Source organism: Eubalaena glacialis, chromosome 2 (assembly GCF_028564815.1).
Source record: "Eubalaena glacialis isolate mEubGla1 chromosome 2, mEubGla1.1.hap2.+ XY, whole genome shotgun sequence".
Classification (NCBI taxonomy): Eukaryota; Metazoa; Chordata; class Mammalia; order Artiodactyla; family Balaenidae; genus Eubalaena; species Eubalaena glacialis.
This window is the reverse complement of record NC_083717.1, coordinates 36,188,781-36,208,851: the sequence shown is the minus strand read 5'-3', so window position 1 is coordinate 36,208,851 and position 20,071 is coordinate 36,188,781. Positions and strand designations below refer to the sequence as shown.

The following is a 20,071-nucleotide window of genomic DNA, read 5'->3' as shown; positions in this document are numbered from 1 at the left end:
CCTTGATCTCAAAAAGATTGTATCATTTAGCGCTCCTATTGTATATGAAAGGGCCCATTACTCCACACCTGTATAATACCTTATATGGGGTCTAGTCAATTAAAAAAGATTTTTGGGGGGTCAATCTGGTGAGTGGAAAGTATCTCCTTTTAATTTATAATTTTCCTGAATATTTTGTCAAATGTTTATAAGCAACTTGTATTTCTCTTCTTTTGTGGATTGCCTTCTTTCTAGTCGGGTTGCTTTTTTTTTTAATGGGAGTACGGCGTATAATAGATACTAACCCTTTATTTTTTTGCATTTTAGTTTCTGTTCACCACTTTTATCGAACTTCATGTATTGTGTCTTTTCACCGTTACATTTGAAATTTTATGGAGTCAGAATTTTGGTCTTTTCATCTATGATGCTTGGATTTCAGTGATACCTGGAATATCCTTTCCACCCCCGTATTTCAAAATATTCTTCTGCATAGTTTAGTACTTTTACAGTTTGTTTTTAGGTCCATATTTTTAATCCTGTATGTAGTGTGATGTATGAATCTAACTTTATTATTAATTTGCCAAGTTTTAACAAAAAAAAGAAAAAATTGAAAGTGTGATAGGCTTTGAATTACTTTTACATGGTAATTGGGGGAGGATTTACATCTTTCCAAAACTGAATTTTCCCATCTAGGAATGTGGCTTTTCAAGTATGTATTGTACATTTCTCATAATATTTCTTCCTCGTTATTGCTTATTTTTTAATTGCTGCTCTTATGAGCGAGATCTCCTGTTCCTTTAAAACATTTTCTTTTGGGCTATTGATGGTATAAAGTAAAGCTATTGAAATGTGCATAGTTAACTTTTATTGTATATTCTCACATTCGTTTTCTGGTTAACCAACAGCCAGAGTATCCAGGAATGGTTTTGAGGAAGGAAAGATTCAGTCTTAACCTGGCAGGGAAACCTTTGTTGTTAGCATCTTCTGCCCACAGAACAGAAGAATATGTATTTCAGTGATAATATTGATACTAGTGATGATGATTCTTTTGTTGTTGGCTTACTGAGGTAGTTTCTCATATGAATCCTTATTATGGCATCCTTATACAAGTACAGAAATTCAAGTTCACCCAGCAAATAAGGAAAGTTTGGCTCAGAAATGTCTAGTCTTGGTTTTGAGAGACCTTCAAGCACAACCAATAATCTAGTGGAGCATAATAACTTGTCCAAGTTTCCTAAATATTACATTAATATTCATTTTAATGTTGAATAATTAGTGTTCTTAACCATCATTGGGAGGAGCAATTATTGGAAGGATGTCCCAGAATCAAAAAGTTAAGAAAATATTACCTCTTTCAAAAATGTTGAAAATGTCCATTTGGATTAAAATCATTATAATGGTGTTATAAATATTAAATTGATCAAATTTATTTCTCTGTTTGTTTTTCTGTAGAATTCATTGTTTGTCATTTACCAATATCTTCATGTGTTTCTCTTTTTTAAAGAAAATAGACATTACCAATAAAGCTGTTGCAGAAATTCTTTCAAAAGCCACAGAATATCTTCAGCCGAATCCAGGTAAAGTTAGAAAATGTCTTGAAATATTCAATTGTTCATTCGCTGTCACAGATTCTAATAACCCAGGCTTACTGAGCGTATGGTTGACGTGATCTAGAAACAATGTCCTGTGTCCAAATAATGAAATTCAGTTTTTTTAAGTTGAGTGACTAAAGGTAGTTGCAGTGAATCCTAGCTGATGACAAACAGAGCAGACAATTCTGTGAACTATGGTGACGTTATTTGGGTGGAGTCTTGGTCTTAGCAGCAAGACACTGCTAAGCAAAGACATTTTTTATGAGATGCTTCGGAAACCCACTAAATATTTTGTCCATGTTTTCTTATTCAGCTGTTTCCTCATTTTTTTTTTTTTTTTTTTAATTTCTGCCATCCTGTTCTAACGGTGCCTGTGACTTTGAAATGGCTTTCACTTCATGGCTTAAATGCTGATGAAGTGAGGTAAGAGAAACACGAGAAACATGAGAAGGTCCAGTGTTACCGCAGCTTCTGGACAGGAAGTCTTTCACTCCTAGGTATTGAAGCAGCATCCCTTGATGAAGTTTTCCTAAGTTCCAAACTATAGAAACCAATAGAGGGCGTCCAAGCTTTGAATTCTGTGGCTTTCCAAATCTGCCTTTACTTTGTATGAATTTATTATTTGCACATAATTATCGTGATTCCCTCGGCTGTAGGGATCAGCACACATCCAACCATCTGAAAATCTAGAAAATAAATTTAAAAACATACATTGAATAAAATATTATGTCCAGGCAGGATGGCAGGTATAGAATTCTTTAAAACTGTACAGCTGATTATAGTTTTAAAAAGCATAATTATGTATCTCTTCCTGGGCCTCGTCAGTGATTGAACCACACAAGTCCCTTTTCCTGATGAATCAGTCAACACATATTTAGCAAATGCTCCCTCTAGGCATGGGACTTTCCTGGGTCCTGGGATATACGGTTGAGTTGGAAGGGAACCTGCCCTCAATGAACTGACACTGGAATAAGGTAGGGAAGTATTGGCCAACAATGAAAGTGTCCACTTGGCCAGACACCTCTGGTTATTCCTGGAGAAGAGGAAGGGAGGCCTAGCAGCCTCTCATTCCATTTAGTGGCCCTCAGTCACAGGACTGCTGCATCCCACATCCTGCCCTGATGGTGGGGAAGAGGAGCAGAGTGTGTGTGTGTGTGTGTGTGTATGTGTCTGTGTGGCAGGAGAGTGAAGCCTGTGTGCCTGGGCACCAGGAGGATAAGTGCTTCGAGGATGAGGTGGGCAAGATTCAAAAAGACTGGCACCGTGAGTGTCTAAAGCTTTGCTACTCGAAGTGTGGTCCATGGCCCAGGAGGATCGGCATCCCCTGAGAGACTGTGGGAAATGCTGAAACTTGGGCTCATCCCAGACTGACTGCATCAGACTCTACATTTTAACAGGATCCTTGGGTGCTTTGCATGCACATTAAAGTTTGAGAAGCACTAGTCTAGAATACTTTAAAATAAATGTGTAATTATTAAAATAAAAGACAATAAAAATTTACCCCTTTACAACCTAAAATTATCTCAAACACCACCTAGCCAACAGAATAAATTCCCAAATCCTTAGCTTGGTGTTCAGTTCATAGTCACATTTCCCCCTAGGTATTTCGTGATTTGTCCTGTATTAATTTCTTCTTTGGTCAAAGCAGCCTACTCTTTATCTGTTGGTTATAAACCATAATAAGCATTCCCCCTTCTGCATCTTACACTATTTCTGCACTTTTGGGGGGGCATCTTTCCATCTTTATTCAGTGTATTGTTACATTTTCCTTTCTGTACACCACATCAGACTTTATTTGCATAATTACATCTTGTATTTTCTGCCTTCCAGTAACTAGAGTGTGAGCTCCTTGAGGTCAGAGGCTGCCTTAGGTCTCTCTGGAGTCCCAGTAATTAGCGTGGTGTGTCACACAGAGCTGGGATTAGTGAACACTCATGGCCTAAGTCAGAGAAAGGACTTAGTGGCCACCTATCATTTCCCTTGGGTCCAGGAGTGGAGCTGCACCTGAGGGACCATCAACACAGACTCCGGTTCCCCATGGGGGCATCTGTCTCCTATTGGTTAGGCTTCCTAGACAGGAGTGTGCAGCGCAGTGGCCCTGTACCATGAAGTTATATATCATCAGTCTGGATACACTCTTGGGGGTGGGGGGCTGTTAACCACCAGTTGGTTTGAAACATCCACCTCAGCAATTCTATTCTTAGTTTGCATTTGGTCCCCAGGAAAATTTGTCTGCCCAGGTGTCAGCATCTGACTCAGTGAGTAAGCTGTGGGTGGGGTAATGAAAGCCCCGGTTACTATTATTTGGGAGTCAACAGTGTGTGCCATAATTTCTATTTTTCATCATGTTTGTGCAACAGTGCCCTTAGCACCCACCCTGGTTAAGAATCTAGAAAACCATGCGAGTAACTTGGTCACGCAAGTTACCTTCCTGTCTCAGGGCTCTGACATTTTGTCTAGGGCGATCTTGATTTCTCTAGCCCCGTTTGTTACATGCTATGTACCTGTCACTCCGCCGTGCCATTTTAAGGAATTACAAATGATAATGTTTTTAAGCATACAGAGCTAAGCTAGGAATGCTGAACACTGTGTCGAAGATCCGAGGACAGGTGAAAACCACGGGGTACCCACAGACGGAAGGCTTGCTGGGCGACTGCATGCTGAAATACGGGAAGGAGCTCGGGGAAGGCTCCACTTTTGGTGAGTACTCCCACATCACCTGGGAGAGCTGAGAACACATCCTTTGTCGATTTTAGGTTATGCACAAAACCTCCATTTTAACAACGCTTGTTATTTTTTTCATATTATCAAAGCAATACATGTTCGGGAATTCCCTGGCTGTCCAGTGGTTAAGACCCCGCTGCTTCCAATGCAGGGGGCACAGGTTCGATCCCTGGTTGGGGAACTAAGGTCCTGCATGCCGAGTGGCGCAGCCAAAAAATAAATAAATAAATAAAAATTAAAAGAAAAGTAATACATGTTTATCGCAGGAAGTTTAGAAAACATAGGCAAGTAAAATAAAGGAAAATGCCAGCATCACCCATAGTTACCTACCCAGTGATGGGCCCAATTACACACTTTGCTGTATATCCTTTATACCTTTTGTTTATTCTTATATATATTCACACACACCTTTAAAAAAATTAAAATGGGGTTATAATATACATACCCTAATTCCCTTTTGTAATCTGCTTATTCCCACTGGCTATAGCATGGTCCATGTCATAAGACAGTCTTCTACCATATTGTTTTTAAAGGCTGCATAATATTCCATGTATCCACAGTTTGTTCAATCAATCCTATTTAGGATATTTAGATTTTTCTTCTTTATGTGAAAAAAAAATTACATAGCATTTACGATAGCCACTTTCATGGATAAAGCTTTGGGAATATCCAAGATTATGTTCTTAGATGAAATTCCTGGTAGTGAAGTTGCTGAGTCAAGAGTATGCCCTATTTTTCAGGTTTTCGAAGCATAGTCCCAAATGACCCTCCAGAAAGGTTATACCATTTTGACACTCCTGCCAGGAAGGTATGAGAGTGTGTTTCTCAGCACAGGTACTAACTCTGGGAATTATCTTTTTAGTTTCCTTTTAAATAACTGATAATTTGATTTATAGCAAATAAAACTGATATCTGGGCGCTGTTTTAACTTTATTTTTTGGATTATGTGTGAGGTAGATTTTTTTTTTCACGTTTGTTATCATCTTTGTGAATTGTATATTTATGTCCTTTGCCTATTTTTCTATTAAGGTGTTCTTTTTTTTTTTTTCTTACTGGTTTATGAGCTTTTTCAGTGGTCAGGATACTTGCTTTTTGTCTGTCTCATATGTTGATGAAGTTTTGCCCCAGGTAGGCATATACCTTCTGATGTTGTAGGTGGAGGTCATTTTAATGGAACAAGATTTTTGCTTTTTATTTAGTGGGGCTCATTGGTCTTTTATGGTTTATGGCTTTGGTATCATGTTTAGAAAAAATTTTCCGCTCCTCCCCGCTTCACTAATAAGCTGTGTGAATGTTTATTTATACTTTATTTTCATACATATGTTTTCTTTTCTTACCTTTAAATTCCCAAGCTCCTGAATTTAATGGACGAGTACTGTGCAATAGGGTTTTAATTTTGTGTTCTCACAAATACATAGCTAGTTGCCCTAACACTTTATTGAAAAGTTCAACCTTTCTCTGCTGATTTTCTATAACATTTTTGTTATAAAATTTTATATATTTTAAGTTTGTTTCTGGTCTTTCTCTTATGTTTTCTTGATCTGTACCCTGTTTTGATCAAGTGTCACGTTTTAAATATTGTCATTTAAAAATATATTTTAATATATTTAACTAAAATTTCCCCTAGATGTTATAAGCATTTCATGGACATACTCATCTGTTTTATTTTTCCAGGTGAAACTTAGAGTCATTTTAAGTCCCCTGTACTAAAAAACAAGAAACTTATTAATTTTTTTTTTTTTGCCATGCCACATGGCTTGTAGGATCTTAGTTCCCCGACCTGGGATTGAACTCAGGCCCTTGGTAGTGAAAGCGCTGAGTCCTAGCTACTGGACCCTCAGGGAATCCCCAAAAAACTTATTAAATTTTGATTGAGATTACTTTAAATTGATAAATTATATTGGGTGTGAATCGAATTTGATGTGTTAAATCTTCCGGGAGAATTTGGCACGTTTGCTACTCATGTAGTGGTAGCAAAGCAAGATATGGAAATTGAGGATTAGGCCATAGTCATTCATCTAGGAAAGTGGGGGGAAAGTCTTTTGAAAACTTAAAAAAAAAAAATCCCATATGTTAAAACACTAGTTAGTCACAGAGGGTAACAGTATCCTTCAGAGCAGTATAATGTGAATTTTATTTTATTTCCTGGGTGAATGGGGCCAAGATGGCCTATTCCTTGTCCTGAAGGCTGACCAGTGGAGGGAACAGGAGAGACAGCCAGGCAGGCCCTGACATCCATGGACAGTCCTGCAGTGCGTCTGGTCAGGTGACAGGGCAGGGGATTTGAAGGGCAGACAATTTGGTAGCTTCCTAGGTGCCCAGCGAGAGAGAGCTGACATCAGGAGGGCATTAGGAACAGAGGGGTTGCTTGCTGTTCTGAGGAAAAGACTGTGCTGTCGGATGCTTTCTTCTTGGGGCCACACAGAAACTTCCTCAAGTGCAGAGACCTCCACTGGTGGAGGCTGAGTCCCACGTCCTCGTGGAATTGGAATCCTGAGCAAGGAGAAGGGATATCAAACCCATGGAGGTGACAGCTAATATTCAGAATGTCACCTTTGGCGCCTTCTAAGAAACATATTTGGAAATGTTTTTGTCAAAGCTAAATTAACTGACATTCTGGGGTGGGGGCACTGGTGACAGAGCGAGCAGTGGGGTCAGAAGCCATATCCTCCATTTCTGACCAGCTGGGCAGGAAAGAGTCCCCAGGCCAGGAAAGGACGTTCTCATCTCCATCTCAGAATGAGTTAGAACCAGACTCTGGGGAGTTAGTTAAGGAGACATAGCCTCCCAGGAGGAACAAAGCTACCCATGCACCAGAACGGAGTCTCGGTCAGCTGTGGTTTGGAGTAATGGTTTCCACTTACATTTTGCAAGGTCCTATAACATACACTATCTAGGCTATTTCTTAAAAAAAATAAAAAGTGAGGTGAGGTGATATTGCTATCCCTGTTTTACAGATGAATAAACTGTACATGCCTATGACTCGTAGGTGAAACAACTTGAAGGTCGGAATTAGCTAGAAATGCAAATTCTTGGGCTGGGATTTCAGGTCTTCTTCAAGCCTGGGAGTTGAGAGACCCCAAGCTCTAACTTTTTATGAGATTGATTTGGAAAACCCCAACTACAGGAAAAAGAGTTCAGTTTAGTGCGGCATTTCCCAGAGATGTCTTCTAGAAAACCTGCAACCCTCATAGTGCTCAGCTACCAGGATGCCTGCTTGCAAATTACTGCAGGTTAGCTGGTGCCAAATACCAGGATTTAATCCAGCTAAAGCTGCCCATTGCTGCCCAAGTCTGGCATGGCTGGCCTGGACCTCACTGCGAGAGCAGACCCTTCCCACCCTGCTGAAAGGCTGTCCTGTGTGACGCTGCCAGACTTTCTTTGACATCAGAAAGGGTAGGGAAATTTAGAACCATCTCAAGAATACAAGGAGTGGCCTCAAGAAGACCTAGCAGCTAGAAGCTGAGATGAGGTTTTATTCATTTATTTCTATTGTAATCTTTATTGGTTAATATTTAACCCCTGATGAATGAATCCTTTTATTGTTTACAAAGACGGATTTTGTTCTTGCGCCTGTAAGGAACCCTTGGTGCCAGTTCACAAAACTACCAGTTTAAAAAAAGAAGCTTTAACCCCATCTAGTGGCTGATACGGTAAGTGCCTCAGTCTGTCTGAGCCTCAGAGTTTTATTCTATGCGGTGGAGAAAGTGCAGAAGTAGTGAGGAAAATGTGGAAAATATTTAGAAAGACTTTCTCGTTTTTACATTTTCTTTTCTCTGGGTCAAAATTCAAAGGTCCCAGAGTTGAGGACCTTGTTACACACCATTGATCATCACAAACTTTTGGTAAAAAATTAAATAAATATCACTGTTAACTTAGAATTAGGTCTGCTAAAGAACCTTTTTTATTTGTATTTTCTATTGAAGGCAATGCACTGATAGAAGTTGGTGAATCCATGAAGCTAATGGCTGAGGTGAAAGACTCTCTTGATATTAATGTAAAGCAGACTTTTATTGATCCACTTCAGTTACTACAAGACAAAGATTTAAAAGAGATTGGGGTAAGTTTTCTAGGCTATAAATCTGCCTGTTGCTATTTAGTATGATGTTTATACTATTTAAAATCATTAGAACATTTCTATAGCGACTCAGTGGAAGCATCATCTTATTGTGGGTGGTAAAAAAATAACTCAGTTATGTTTACCTGGCTCATTGGGAAAGAGTCCCAGGATCAATTAGCCCTTTGTTTTGTACCTTATTGAAGCCAGCTAGAAGCCAAGCTCAAGATACATATTTCTACAGTCATTTCTCACATAACAAAATGACTGCATAACTTTTTACTGGATTTTTTTAAAAGCAATCTTTATTTATTTTTTAATACCTTTTTTTTTGCCACACCCCACGGCTTGTGGGATCTTAATTCCCCGACCAGGGATCGAACCCGGACCATTGGCAGTGAAAGCACAGAGTCCTAACCACTGGACTGCCGGCGAACTCCGTGTATTGGATTTTTGATTATCAAAATCATACCATACTAGCTGCATCTTTTTTTTTTTAACATCTTTATTGGAGTATAATTGCTTTACAATGATGTGTTGGTTTCTGCTGTATAACAAAGTGAATCAGCTATACATATACATGTATCCCCATATCTCCTCCCTCTTGTGTCTCCCTCCCACCCTCCCTATCCCACCCCTCTAGGTGGTCACAAAGCACCGAGCTGATCTCCCTGTGCTATGCGGCTGCTTCCCACTAGCTATCTATTTTACATTTGGTAGTATTTATAAGTCCCTGCCACTCTTTCACTTCATTCCAGCTTACCCTTCCCCCTCCCTGTGTCCTCAAGTCCATTCTCTATGTCTACGTCTTTATTCCTGTCCTGCCCCTAGGTTCTTCAGAACCTTTTTTTTTTTTTTTTTTTTTTAGATTCCACATATATGTGTTAGCATATCATATTTGTTTTTCTCTTTCTGACTTACTTCACTCTGTTTGACAGACTCTAGGTCCATACACCTCACTACAAATAACTCAATTGCGTTTCTTTTTATGGCTGAGTAATATTCCATTGTACATGTGCCACATTTTCTTTATCCATTCATCTGTCGATGGACACTTAGGTTGCTTCCACGTCCTGGCTATTACTGGACAGCTACATGAAATTAGAACACTCCCTAGCTGCGTCTTTTGATACGTTGCACTAGTGATCGTTATTTTCCATTACTTCTTAAGGAAATCAGTACCTAGGAATCAACATTTTGTATCTGGAAAATGTTAAAAATGGCCCTCCAGAGCATACATGGGAGCTTTCAGGGACCTGTAGGTAATCACATGCCACTTGCTTGGTGGTGCTTTTGCAGATATGCAAAAACAATCTTGAGACTTCTACCCTGCCAGGGACTTCTACTCTGGAGGGACAGGCTGCATCGAGACCTTGTTCGGGCACCCCCTTGAGAAGCTGCCCAGAAAACCTTCCTGGTGGTGCCTTGAGGAGTGATCTGAATGCAGCCTGGGCCAGCTTGGAAGTCATCCAAGCCTGGGGGATGTCCCCTTTTCCTTTCTTCAGGCCCAGATTCTCATGGTGTGGTCCCTGAGCAGCATCAGCTTCACATGTTAGAAATGCAAATACTTGGGCCCTATTCCAGAGCTTCCTGATGGAAAGTCCTGGATGCCCGTATAGGCATTTAGAATTTACACCAAAACCAAAGGCTATGGAGGGGAATTCGGGAAGGTTGAAAGAAAAATGAAAGCAACCGTTCAGGAACTCCCAGGACATCCTGCTACCCGGCCCTCCACCCAGCCCCCCCCCCAGCACCCTCCTCAGCTCCTTACTCCCATTGCCCTCTTCCCCTCAGGCCAGTCCTCCACTGGGCCCCAGAGTCCATTATCCTCATCTCCTCAGGGCCTTTGCCACATCTGGCATCCTCTCTCCGGAATCTCCCTTCTTCCCCTTTCTCTCTGTCGGCTTCTTCGGGTTAACGTTTAAACACATCAGCACAGCAGCCCTTGACTCCCGGCTTCACATCTCGGCCCCTCCTGTCCACTCTCCACACCACAGCCAGAGTCTTCCGAAGGTACAAGCCCCCAGTAGCTGCCCACTGACTTTGGGGGTAAAGATCCAGCACCGTAGTCCCTATTCCTGGCCCCTCCTTCTCTCTACGGGTTGATCGCTCACCCCTTCCCACTTGAACTCTCTGCCCGGCCTCAATGAATTACTTACAGTCCCCAGGGGATGTTTTGCTTTGTGCTCTCTTTTTATTCTTTGTCTTTCTCCTTTTCCACCTTCTCCTGGCTAAGTCATCTCACGTTGCAGATCTCAGCTCAGATGGTCGGTCCTTTGGGAAGCTCTTGTTCTCTCCCCGGCTTAATCAGGTGCTCCTTCTGTGCTCCCTGTGCTGTGAGCATCACTGCTTCTCTTTTTCTATTGTTTGGCAGCAAGTGCTTTGGAGTAAGGAGGCATGTTTTGTTCACTTTTGCATGACTAGCGCAGCCTTTGTGCTCACAAATTATTATTGAACAGATGATTCTAGAGAAGAGACATTCTGTGTTGTGGGGATGCCAAAACATCTTTCCCAAATGCAGAACCTTAGAACCAAATACCTCCTTTGCTGAAATACATAATATGCCTTTTCTTCTTGTGCTGCTGACCTTGAAGAAAGCTGTACAGAAAGTCCACTGGACGACATTGCTCTTCCACTTGACCTGGTTCAGTAGGGTAGCTAGTCATGGACACAAATGTGGATCCTGAGCAGTGAGCGGGAGAAATGTACAAAATACACATATCCTTAAATGTTTCTCCCTATGCAAAAAAATAATATTCTAAATGGTGTCTCTTGTTCTTCAACTCTGGTTTGATAGAGAAACTGTATAAATTTAAACTTAAATCCTATAGATGATCAAGAATTAAGAGTCTAATATTCAGAAGGCTTTTCATAGTCTCAACTGTGCTCTATATATCTTGGACATCTGGAGTGGAGAGCCTGTTCATTTAACACATGACTGACATATCTGTAAAAGGCCTTGTGGACTCAGAGTGCTTCTATAAATGTTTCGTCACCCATAAGTAGCCAGACTAAGCCTGGTTGTGCCCGTTTACAACCACATATGTGGAGGCACAGAGGGATTCAGAGACTTGCCCAGAGTCAGAAGAACATGTCAGAAGAGAGATGATTCTGACTTTTTGTCCCATATACTCTTTTCACCCAGTCATTATGGAGGTTAGAACCAGTGCTTCCCACTAAAAAGAATAGTCAAGTTACCCACATGCTTCAGTGGGACAATCTGTTTTCACATAGACTTTCAATATCAAATATCTGTTTTCCAGGGGTTATGGTCATAAACTCCCTTGCCCTGTGCGGTTATCCCTTCTATAGTATTTCTGACATGGGATCCCTCTATTTGAACACAAACTGTGATGGGGAACTTACTACCACACAAGGCACTACATTCCACGAATGGACACCTCTAATATTTATAATTGTTGTACTTTGTTAAAGAGATCATATTTTAAAAAAGAAATTCCATCATTTCAGAGGTTGCCTGTGAGCATCTGTCCTCTATATCACATTCATCGAGGGCATTTATTCAACTTGTTCTGTAATTGTTTGGGAACTTTATGGAAGATGCATAAGTATTCTAGAGGATACTAGAAATTTGTGTTTTTATAATCTACTTCTTAGTGAGGAGTTGACAATAGTACCAAAGGAAACATACTTTTTTTGGGTATAGTTAATTTGGTTGGAAATTATCTGGACATTAATGGAGCCTAAGTGAGGGGTCATATAGGGAACCTTGGAAAATTAATCTGCATACTGATACTGCATCCTTATGTTCCATATAGACACTCATTCATTCTGTCTTCCATCCATCCATCCATCCATCCATCTACCCATTCATTCATTCCACAAATATCCCTTGTAGACCGGCAGTGAAGGGAGCCTCTAATAGATGCTGAGTGCATGCAAAAGAAGTGTAAGGTGGGATCCTGCCCCCCAGAATTTATGCCAAGAAAAAGCAACGACTATTTTCACAGAAATGCTGAATATTTCTTTGTGCTGTGTTTGAGCATAACAGTTCTCTGAAGGACCCCTTTGTCTCTTAGCACCACCTGAAAAAGCTGGAAGGCCGCCGCCTGGATTACGATTATAAAAAGAAGCGAGTAGGTAAGATACCAGATGAAGAAGTCAGACAAGCAGTAGAAAAATTTGAAGAGTCAAAGGAGTTGGCTGAAAGAAGCATGTTTAATTTTTTAGAAAATGATGTAAGTATTTAAACCAAACAGGAGACTTTAATGTGAATGAAAACATTGACTGTATGACTAGGGTCAGCATGTTGAGAAGCTCTGGAGCCTTAGTTGTTACAAAGTTTCTGGAATTTTCCATAACCGTTATCTCCTGCCTAAGAAATAGCTTCAGATATCCAGCAAGTCCTGACTCAAATCTCAGAACTGGAGAAGTCCTGTTGATCCTGGAATTGCTTCAAAGATGTGCTCAGGTTGGCCCTGGGGAGGTAAGGTTGTCTTAGGTGAAGTGTGTCGTAGACCAGCCTTTGTATTTGAGGCCATAGCATTGGTGGTTTTGCAGGAGAATAGAAAGCCCAAGTCATGTGGTAATTTGCAGTTTTGCTAAGACTGTGAAGAGCGCTCAGTGAGGCAGATGCTTGAGGAGGAGCAGCTCTCTTGGCTAGTGGGAGAGCCTCACTCATCACCCAGCTGTCTGATGCCTTTACTTGTCATAGTGAACCTTTGGGATATAAAAGCATGACCTAAGTTTTTCAGCTGTACCATAGTGGTGCTTGTGAACTTGGGGGTTGTGAAGGTCTTGACACATACCCCTCAGAAATGCTAACATCCTATTGTACCGTGACTCCTGCCACCAGCTCTTATTTTATTTGTCCAAGTAAAGTTAGATTAAATGGAACTAAAGAGGATGGTAACCCCCAAGTGGGCACCGTGAAGGCTGAAGGCCACCCTTCTTTGCCTTGGCAATGAGAAGTCATTTGGCATTTTTTACTGCCTGATGGGAAGAGCCCTTGGCCACCTGCCCCGTTCGGAGTTCCCACCCTAAGTCCAGCTTCTGTGATGCCATGAGCCACCTCAGCCCAGCATTAGCTTTGGACCTATTTGTTGGACTTTCAAACCTGTTGGAACAAGTCAGAGGGTTTATTTTTCTGCAACACTGCGTTCTACTTCTAATAATTGATTAAAAGGTACATTGAGGTCTTGCATCTTTCAAGTCAAGTCAAACCAAATGTACTGAGCACCTTTTATCTGCCATGGTGCTGTGGGGGAATTATGTCCACTGTTGACAAGACATTAACCCTGGAGGAAACAATGTGAAATCCCCATGTCCATTAAACCTCAGTACCAAAAAGTGCATTCTATTATGCTTCTCCTTTAAATATCGTATCAGGTTTTTTTCTTTTACATCTTATGAGAAATGGGAAGAGGTATAACAGTTTTCCCTGTTTTTCTTTGTTGTTTTCTTTCCCTTAAAAATAGAAATTTCCTTGAAATTATCCCCTAGCAATAGACCATTTGGTTTGGTTTTGTCTTGGATTGCCGTATTTGATTTTTTGAAGTGTGAGGTATCAGATGCATGTATTCCTTATCAGGCTGCAGCAAACGTTGCCCTTCCAGTCCTGGGTCCTTTAGAGGTTGGTTTAAACTCTGAGGTTGAATCTCATGTGTCAGACGTGCTGTCTAACCCATGTGTTTTATTCATGACCTTTATTCATGATCTGTGATGAGCTATTGCAAAGTACTCCATTAGGGAGGCCTGTCTCAGTTGCTCTGGTCTTGGCAGTTGACCCAAGAGACCTCAGTTTCCCTTCAGTATCAGTCAAAATCAGAAATGATCCCTTCCTTATAAGAACTCAGTCATTTGTCCATTTGTTGACAGTGTTCTGCTTGTCACAAATGAGTTAACCCCTGCCCACCCCACCCTGGGAGAAGTAAGAGCTAGCTTATAACTCAAGCCCCACGCATGTCCTGGTGTTGGCCCTGCAGAGGCATGAATTGCAGTGTTTCCCCTAAAGTTTCCTGGGGTGGGTGGGGGGGTGCCTTCATTCAGCTCTGAGGAGCATGGGCTGCTCCCTCATTTTAGGGCCTGGGTCCACATCTTCACTGGCAGCCATGGAAACTGGCCATTGAGATGGGAGGAGATCAGAATAATGAAACGGTGGAGGACTTTCAAAGGCTGCCTTGGAAACAGGCTCAACCTCTTTCTCTTCCCACCTTTCCTAGTGCCATTTTTAACTGTAGTGGTTACCCTGCGTGCTATGGTTGCTGATTCTCAAGATAATGGCAGTGCTAAGGAGACTGATGGTGGTGAGATGATGATGACAGTGACGAAAGCTACCATTTACTGAGTGACTTATGATAGGGAGGCTGCTCTTACCTTTGCCCCTCCCAGGTTTATAGTTGAGGAGACTCACACGTTATCGTGGTAGCTCCAGAAGACTGCCTTCTGTCTCTTCTTGGGGTAACAGCAAGTAGACCTAGAAAGGGACAACCTTGTCTTTTCCCGTGACAGTGTCTGGCCATATCCAGGTGGTCTGGCAGTCCTGTTGATGAGGCGAGGTCTAGAAAATGTTCTCCAGTTCCCCTTGGACCTGACATGCTAATACTGAAACTGCCTGGTGCTTGGGGATAAATAGTGGGTGTGACTTATTGGGGGAAAGACAAAGAAGCAATACATGGTGGGATGAGGCATGCTTTGAACCCTCAGGCCTGTCCTTGGCCCTTCTCCAGCAACCAGGCCAGGCCCAGTGGCTCTGCAGCTCGCAGAACCCTGACTTCCTGCTCCCTCTGGGTCACCAACCTCATGTCCGTCCTTCGTCACGCAGACTTTTATATCCATGTCTGCTTCTTTTCATGGTGAGGAAGCTCTGAATGAAGAGCTGTGCTTCAGGATGGCTGGTGATGGCTGGGTTTTCTTCCAGGAACTAAAGATGGCTGGGATCTGTCTAATTCCCAGATTAAACACAGTGGGTGTGCAGGCCCTGCCTTTGCCCAATGGATTGGACATTCCACCTGACCTGGTACCTGCTAGAGACCAGGTATATGCCTGCTTCTTGAGGACAGACTCTGTCAAACACGTGGCCTCAGGGACATGGTGGCAGGCAGCAGAGGCCCTGGCACTTTCTCCAAACACAAGTGGGACATGCTTATCTTATTGTGGGTTATAGGTGTGGGGTATCCGTCAAAACTGATCATCCTTTTGCGTTCTGACTGATTGAGGAATTGACACAAAAACCAGATTGGAATCAAGGGGAAGCCCTTTTAACTGATGAGAACACCCAATGACTGTAAGATACAGACCTCCTGGTCACCTGTGTTGGAGGGGATGGCATGGCCAACCCATGTTCCGATTGCGCTCTCTGCTCATTGCACCCTCATTGGCAAAAGCCTCCCCGGTGCAGAGCCAGCCTGACTCTCACACCCAGACACAGGCTGAGACCCATGGCCTCTGGCCATGCAGAGCAGAGAACCCATCCTACTACTTAAGGAACATTCCTCGATCTCATCCACAGGGGGAGGAGTGAAGCTGGGCTGGGGAAAGGGCTTGCAAGTGTTCCCTCCAAAGAGAAAGTGAAAAGCAGAGTAGCGTGAAGGAAGGGAGACCATCTGAGGTGACGTGTCTGGAGCTCTGGGGCCACCTGCCCATCTCTGTCTGGCACTAACAATGCAAACCCCAAAGTCTCGCTCTCCAGGGAACAGGCGGTATCTTCTCCAGCCCTCATGTCCTATAGCCCTGGCTAAGACACGATAAAAGCTTCACCAGATACTGCCTACAAAATCTGTCTGCCAAAGATCTGTCTGATGTGAGGAGAACTCCAACCGGAACTAACAGGTCTTTCCCTGGTCAAAAAGAAAGACCCTGGTCTTTCCTGGGTCTCCAAATGCAGATCATGCAACTCTTCCTAGGATTTTCTGGAGGTTTCCAGGACGTGGTTGCTCATCTGTCCTCACATCTGCATTCTCCCAACTGAGAGACAAACAGGGCAGCCAAACAAGGGTGACAAACCAGCCTCCTGCCTAGAGGACAGGACTGTCTGGAAAATCGAGTGGGCAGCTTGGGCCCGGGTCCACACGGGCCTCCAACTACTTACCCCAGACCTCGTCTAGACCTTAGAGCCACCTTCAGGGAGAGTGAGGTGGGCAGAGCAGAAAAGCTGCTTCACAAACCCACTTTCTTCAAGAATACAGACCCCAGGGCCAGGCCCCTCTTGCCTTTCCAGCACAGGGTCCAGTCGCCCTGGGTGTCAGGGTCCCCTAATCTCATCAGTCAGATGGATCACTCCTCCTCCTATCACATGGAAAGAAGGAAGGGGTGGTGAGAAGGCCCTGAGTTGTTCACTCCAACATTCGTTCCTAAGGGAAAGTGGCAACTGTTTTTCTACCTATTTTTGGCAGAGTTGGGAATGGGGTAATCAAAGAGAAGAGTCTCCTTTGGCGCCATGCTGTCGTCCTTGGGGGTCTTGTCAGTAAGTGCTGGATTGGAGCCCTTGAGCATCACCTCACCTCTTGGCCAGAGCTGAGTAGCTTCCTATTCTACACGCAGATGCAAGCCAGGAGGTGTTTTGGTCCGTGAGATTTCCCAGGAGCCCAGAGGGGCAGGTCTAGGGCTGGTTCTTTCTGCTGTGCCAGGCTGGGATGAGGCACCCAGAGCAGTCCTCCCCTAGGAGAGGGACCCCTGTGTCCCCCACAGTTAGCTCTGAGGTGGGGGTACAGGATATTCAGCAGTTGGTTCCCAGTCTCCACCGCCATTTCTTGGGAATGCTAAATCGCCCCTAGGCCTGTTAACGCTCTCCTCTTCTGTCTTCGCAGAGAAGTTTATTCCTCACGACGCGACATAATGGAATGTAGGTCTTTGACATTGGCAGGGGCCAGAAATATCACACAGAAGATGCCATTTCAGTCAGATGAGGCCAGGCACCTGCAATATTCTCTAAGCTCTCCTGATACAAATCCCCAGCCTGGGGACCCTCCCTCTGTCCATGGGCTCCCAGAACAAGTGGAATTACTAGATTCCAGATTCCTGGGTTCTTTCCATTGGTCTAGAGTGGTGTTTCCCAAAATTCATTCCATGGGATGTAGTGTGTGTTGCATGAATAATGTCTTTATGGTCAAATAAGTTTGGGAAAGCCTGGGTTAACCAAAACGAAACAGGTTTGCTTTATCACAAGACTTTTCAGAGTCTTTATATGAATATATGAGAAATTAATCTCCAAGAGATTCCTAAAAGAGGATACACAAGGCAGTTTCTCAAACTTATTTGACCATAGAACTCTTCCACACCACTATTATTATTATTATTCTATTATTGACAAATCAAGGGACTTGTGATGTATCGAATAAGGCATTTAGGAAGTATTGGACTAGTAGAAAAAAAGCACTCCCGACAAAGAGTGAAAGACCTGAAATCTGGTTGTGGTTTTGCCTCTGTTCAGCTATATGCCCCTAGAAAGTCACTTTCACCTTTACAGTGTCAGGCAAATGAACCCCTGCATGCAAGAAATTCTTTAGAAGTATAAAGTGGAGAATAAGAGTGTAGAGGATTATTATCCATGTTATTAATTTAATACGAATTTAATGGCCTGACTCAGACTTTCTCAGCAACTCTAAATAAAGGCCTTTGCCTTATTGGAAAAGGCATCTGTTTATGACCAGACTGCAAAATTCCTGAGAAATTTTCCTCCAGCTTCTCTGAGGAATCCAAAAAGAGTGGAGTCTTTGATATGACAGAGCCAGAAATCAGTTGGATTATCACAATTCACATCGAAGGTGGCCTCCACTGGAAGTACGTCATTTCACTTGTGAAAGGGGACAGCTTGCCAGGTCCCAGGAGATGCACATTTCTGCATTCATGCATGCTGTGTGGACTGTATATTCCAAGGATCTGGGCGGGGCATTACCTATTCACGTCAAGTTCTCTCTGTTCTCGCAGTGGTCTTCCGAGTGTGCCTCTGTGCCCATTTACCTGGCTGCCGACCAGTCCCTTGGTAACTGATTGTTGGAGGGTCTGAGGAGATTTCACAGCCCTGCTCCTTCTCTGCCACCCCAATTTCCATATCCCTGTTGCAGAGAGTTGATCTTAGAGGGCCTTTACTATGTAGTCCTTTGAGCCATTCTTCCTTTGGTACAGCCAAAGTTCCACAAGCCCCCTCAATGGCTGTTGGTCCACAGGCTCCCCCAGTGGCTCAGATCCCACCCAAGTGTCCCTGGACACTTTCCACAGCTCCTGGGAACTTCTCCCGCTCTTAGTCTCTGCCCCCATCCCCAGGGCTAAGGTACTTACTTCCAAGAGCCTCAGTGGGTTCAGTAGCCCCATGAGTTTGGTTCCTATGAGTCTCAAGGTAACAACTCCCATCCCCCATAAACAGGGGTCCCTGACCAGAGCTAGTCCCATTGTTAGATTTTGCTTCATTTGAGAATAGGCCAAAGCAGCTTTGAAATGGCAGTGTCCTATTGCTGCTGAATCATCACAGATCTGTGGCTTAAAACAACACAAATCTATTATCTTAAAGACTGCAGGTTGGAAGTCCTGAAATCAAGGTATTGGCAGGCTGAGTTCCTCCTGGAGGCTGTAGGGAAGAACCCATTTCTTTGTCTTTTCCAACTTCTAGAGGCCACCTGCATCCCTTGGTTCATAGCCTCTTCCTCCACTTCAAAGCCAGCAGTGAAGCCTCTTCAAATCTCTCACTCTGGTTCTGCTTCCACTGACGCATCTCCTTTTCTTACTCTAACCCTCCTGCCTTCCTCTTAAAGCACCCTGGAATTATTTTGGGCCCACCCAGATGATGCAGGTAATCTCCTAATCCCAGATCCTTTACATAAATCACATCTGCAAAGCCCCTCTTGCCATCTAGTAATATATTCACAGATTTGGAGAAATAGGACTTGGACGTCTTTGGGGGCCACTTTTCTGTCCAGCAAAAGCTCCTTCTGGTTTCATGGTTCCATGTACCTCCCAGGTAGTGTCACAGTCCTCACCCCGCCCGTTTGTCAGCCAGCACCGCCTTTGTCTGGCCTCTGCCTCCTTCACCTCTAGCTGCCCCATAGGGAAGTCTGTTTGCATCATGAGTTTCTCACTTGAGGCGTCTGAGCTGGGTGTGACCTCATCTGTAACAGCAAGTGCACTTTACTTTCAGAGACCGAAGCTAATTCTCTGGTAATTCTGTTCCACTGTGTGTGTCACGGGAGCCCTTCCGGGGTGTGAGGTCACACTTTACTCTCAAGACGGCACCAGCCAAGTGGCAGCACAGGTCTCAGGTGGCAGTGGAATTAAGTTTTTCTTCTCATCCCAGGTGACATCTCCTGCTTCAATAGGTGAATTTGCCAAATTGAGTGGTGTGGCCAGTGGAAGAAATGTTTTACCTTCTGGACAGGTTTTGACTCTTGCAAGGCCTGGGTTTATTGCAACCTTGATTCTGCCAGTTCAGGTATTGAATTCTCATTGGGATTTGGGAAGCAGAGGCCACCTGCATGCAGCTCACTGCTCATGGCCCGGGGACAGCTGGAAGCTTCCATTTTTCTGGCAGGGAAAGGCAGATAATCCACTTGGGGCACCACATGGCTTCACTGTCAACAAGAGACTTATAGCTTCATAACCACCTCTTCAGCAGTTGCATTGAGCACCTACTATGTGCAGGCGCTGTACAGCACTGCTGTTGTCTTCCAGGTATTAAGGGACCCCAAGATCCATTTCCTTCCCAAAGTCAGCCATCCAATGAATCCAAATGCCTCTCCGGAATACATAATCTAGTATTTTAGCCACA

General features: G+C 43.3%; 1 protein-coding gene across 1 annotated transcript in view; it reads left to right on the top strand.

Annotated features, from left to right (window-relative positions):
- Positions 1-1,540: 1,540 nt before the first annotated feature.
- Positions 1,541-20,071, top strand: part of SH3GL3 (SH3 domain containing GRB2 like 3, endophilin A3) — a 45,903-nt gene continuing 27,372 nt past the window's right edge. The window contains exons 1-4 of the mRNA XM_061181735.1: positions 1,541-1,556; positions 4,135-4,271; positions 8,222-8,355; positions 12,393-12,551. Of these exons, the coding sequence (XP_061037718.1) occupies positions 4,148-4,271; positions 8,222-8,355; positions 12,393-12,551 (417 nt within the window). The 5' untranslated portion in view covers positions 1,541-1,556; positions 4,135-4,147. The remainder of the gene's footprint in view (positions 1,557-4,134; positions 4,272-8,221; positions 8,356-12,392; positions 12,552-20,071) is intronic.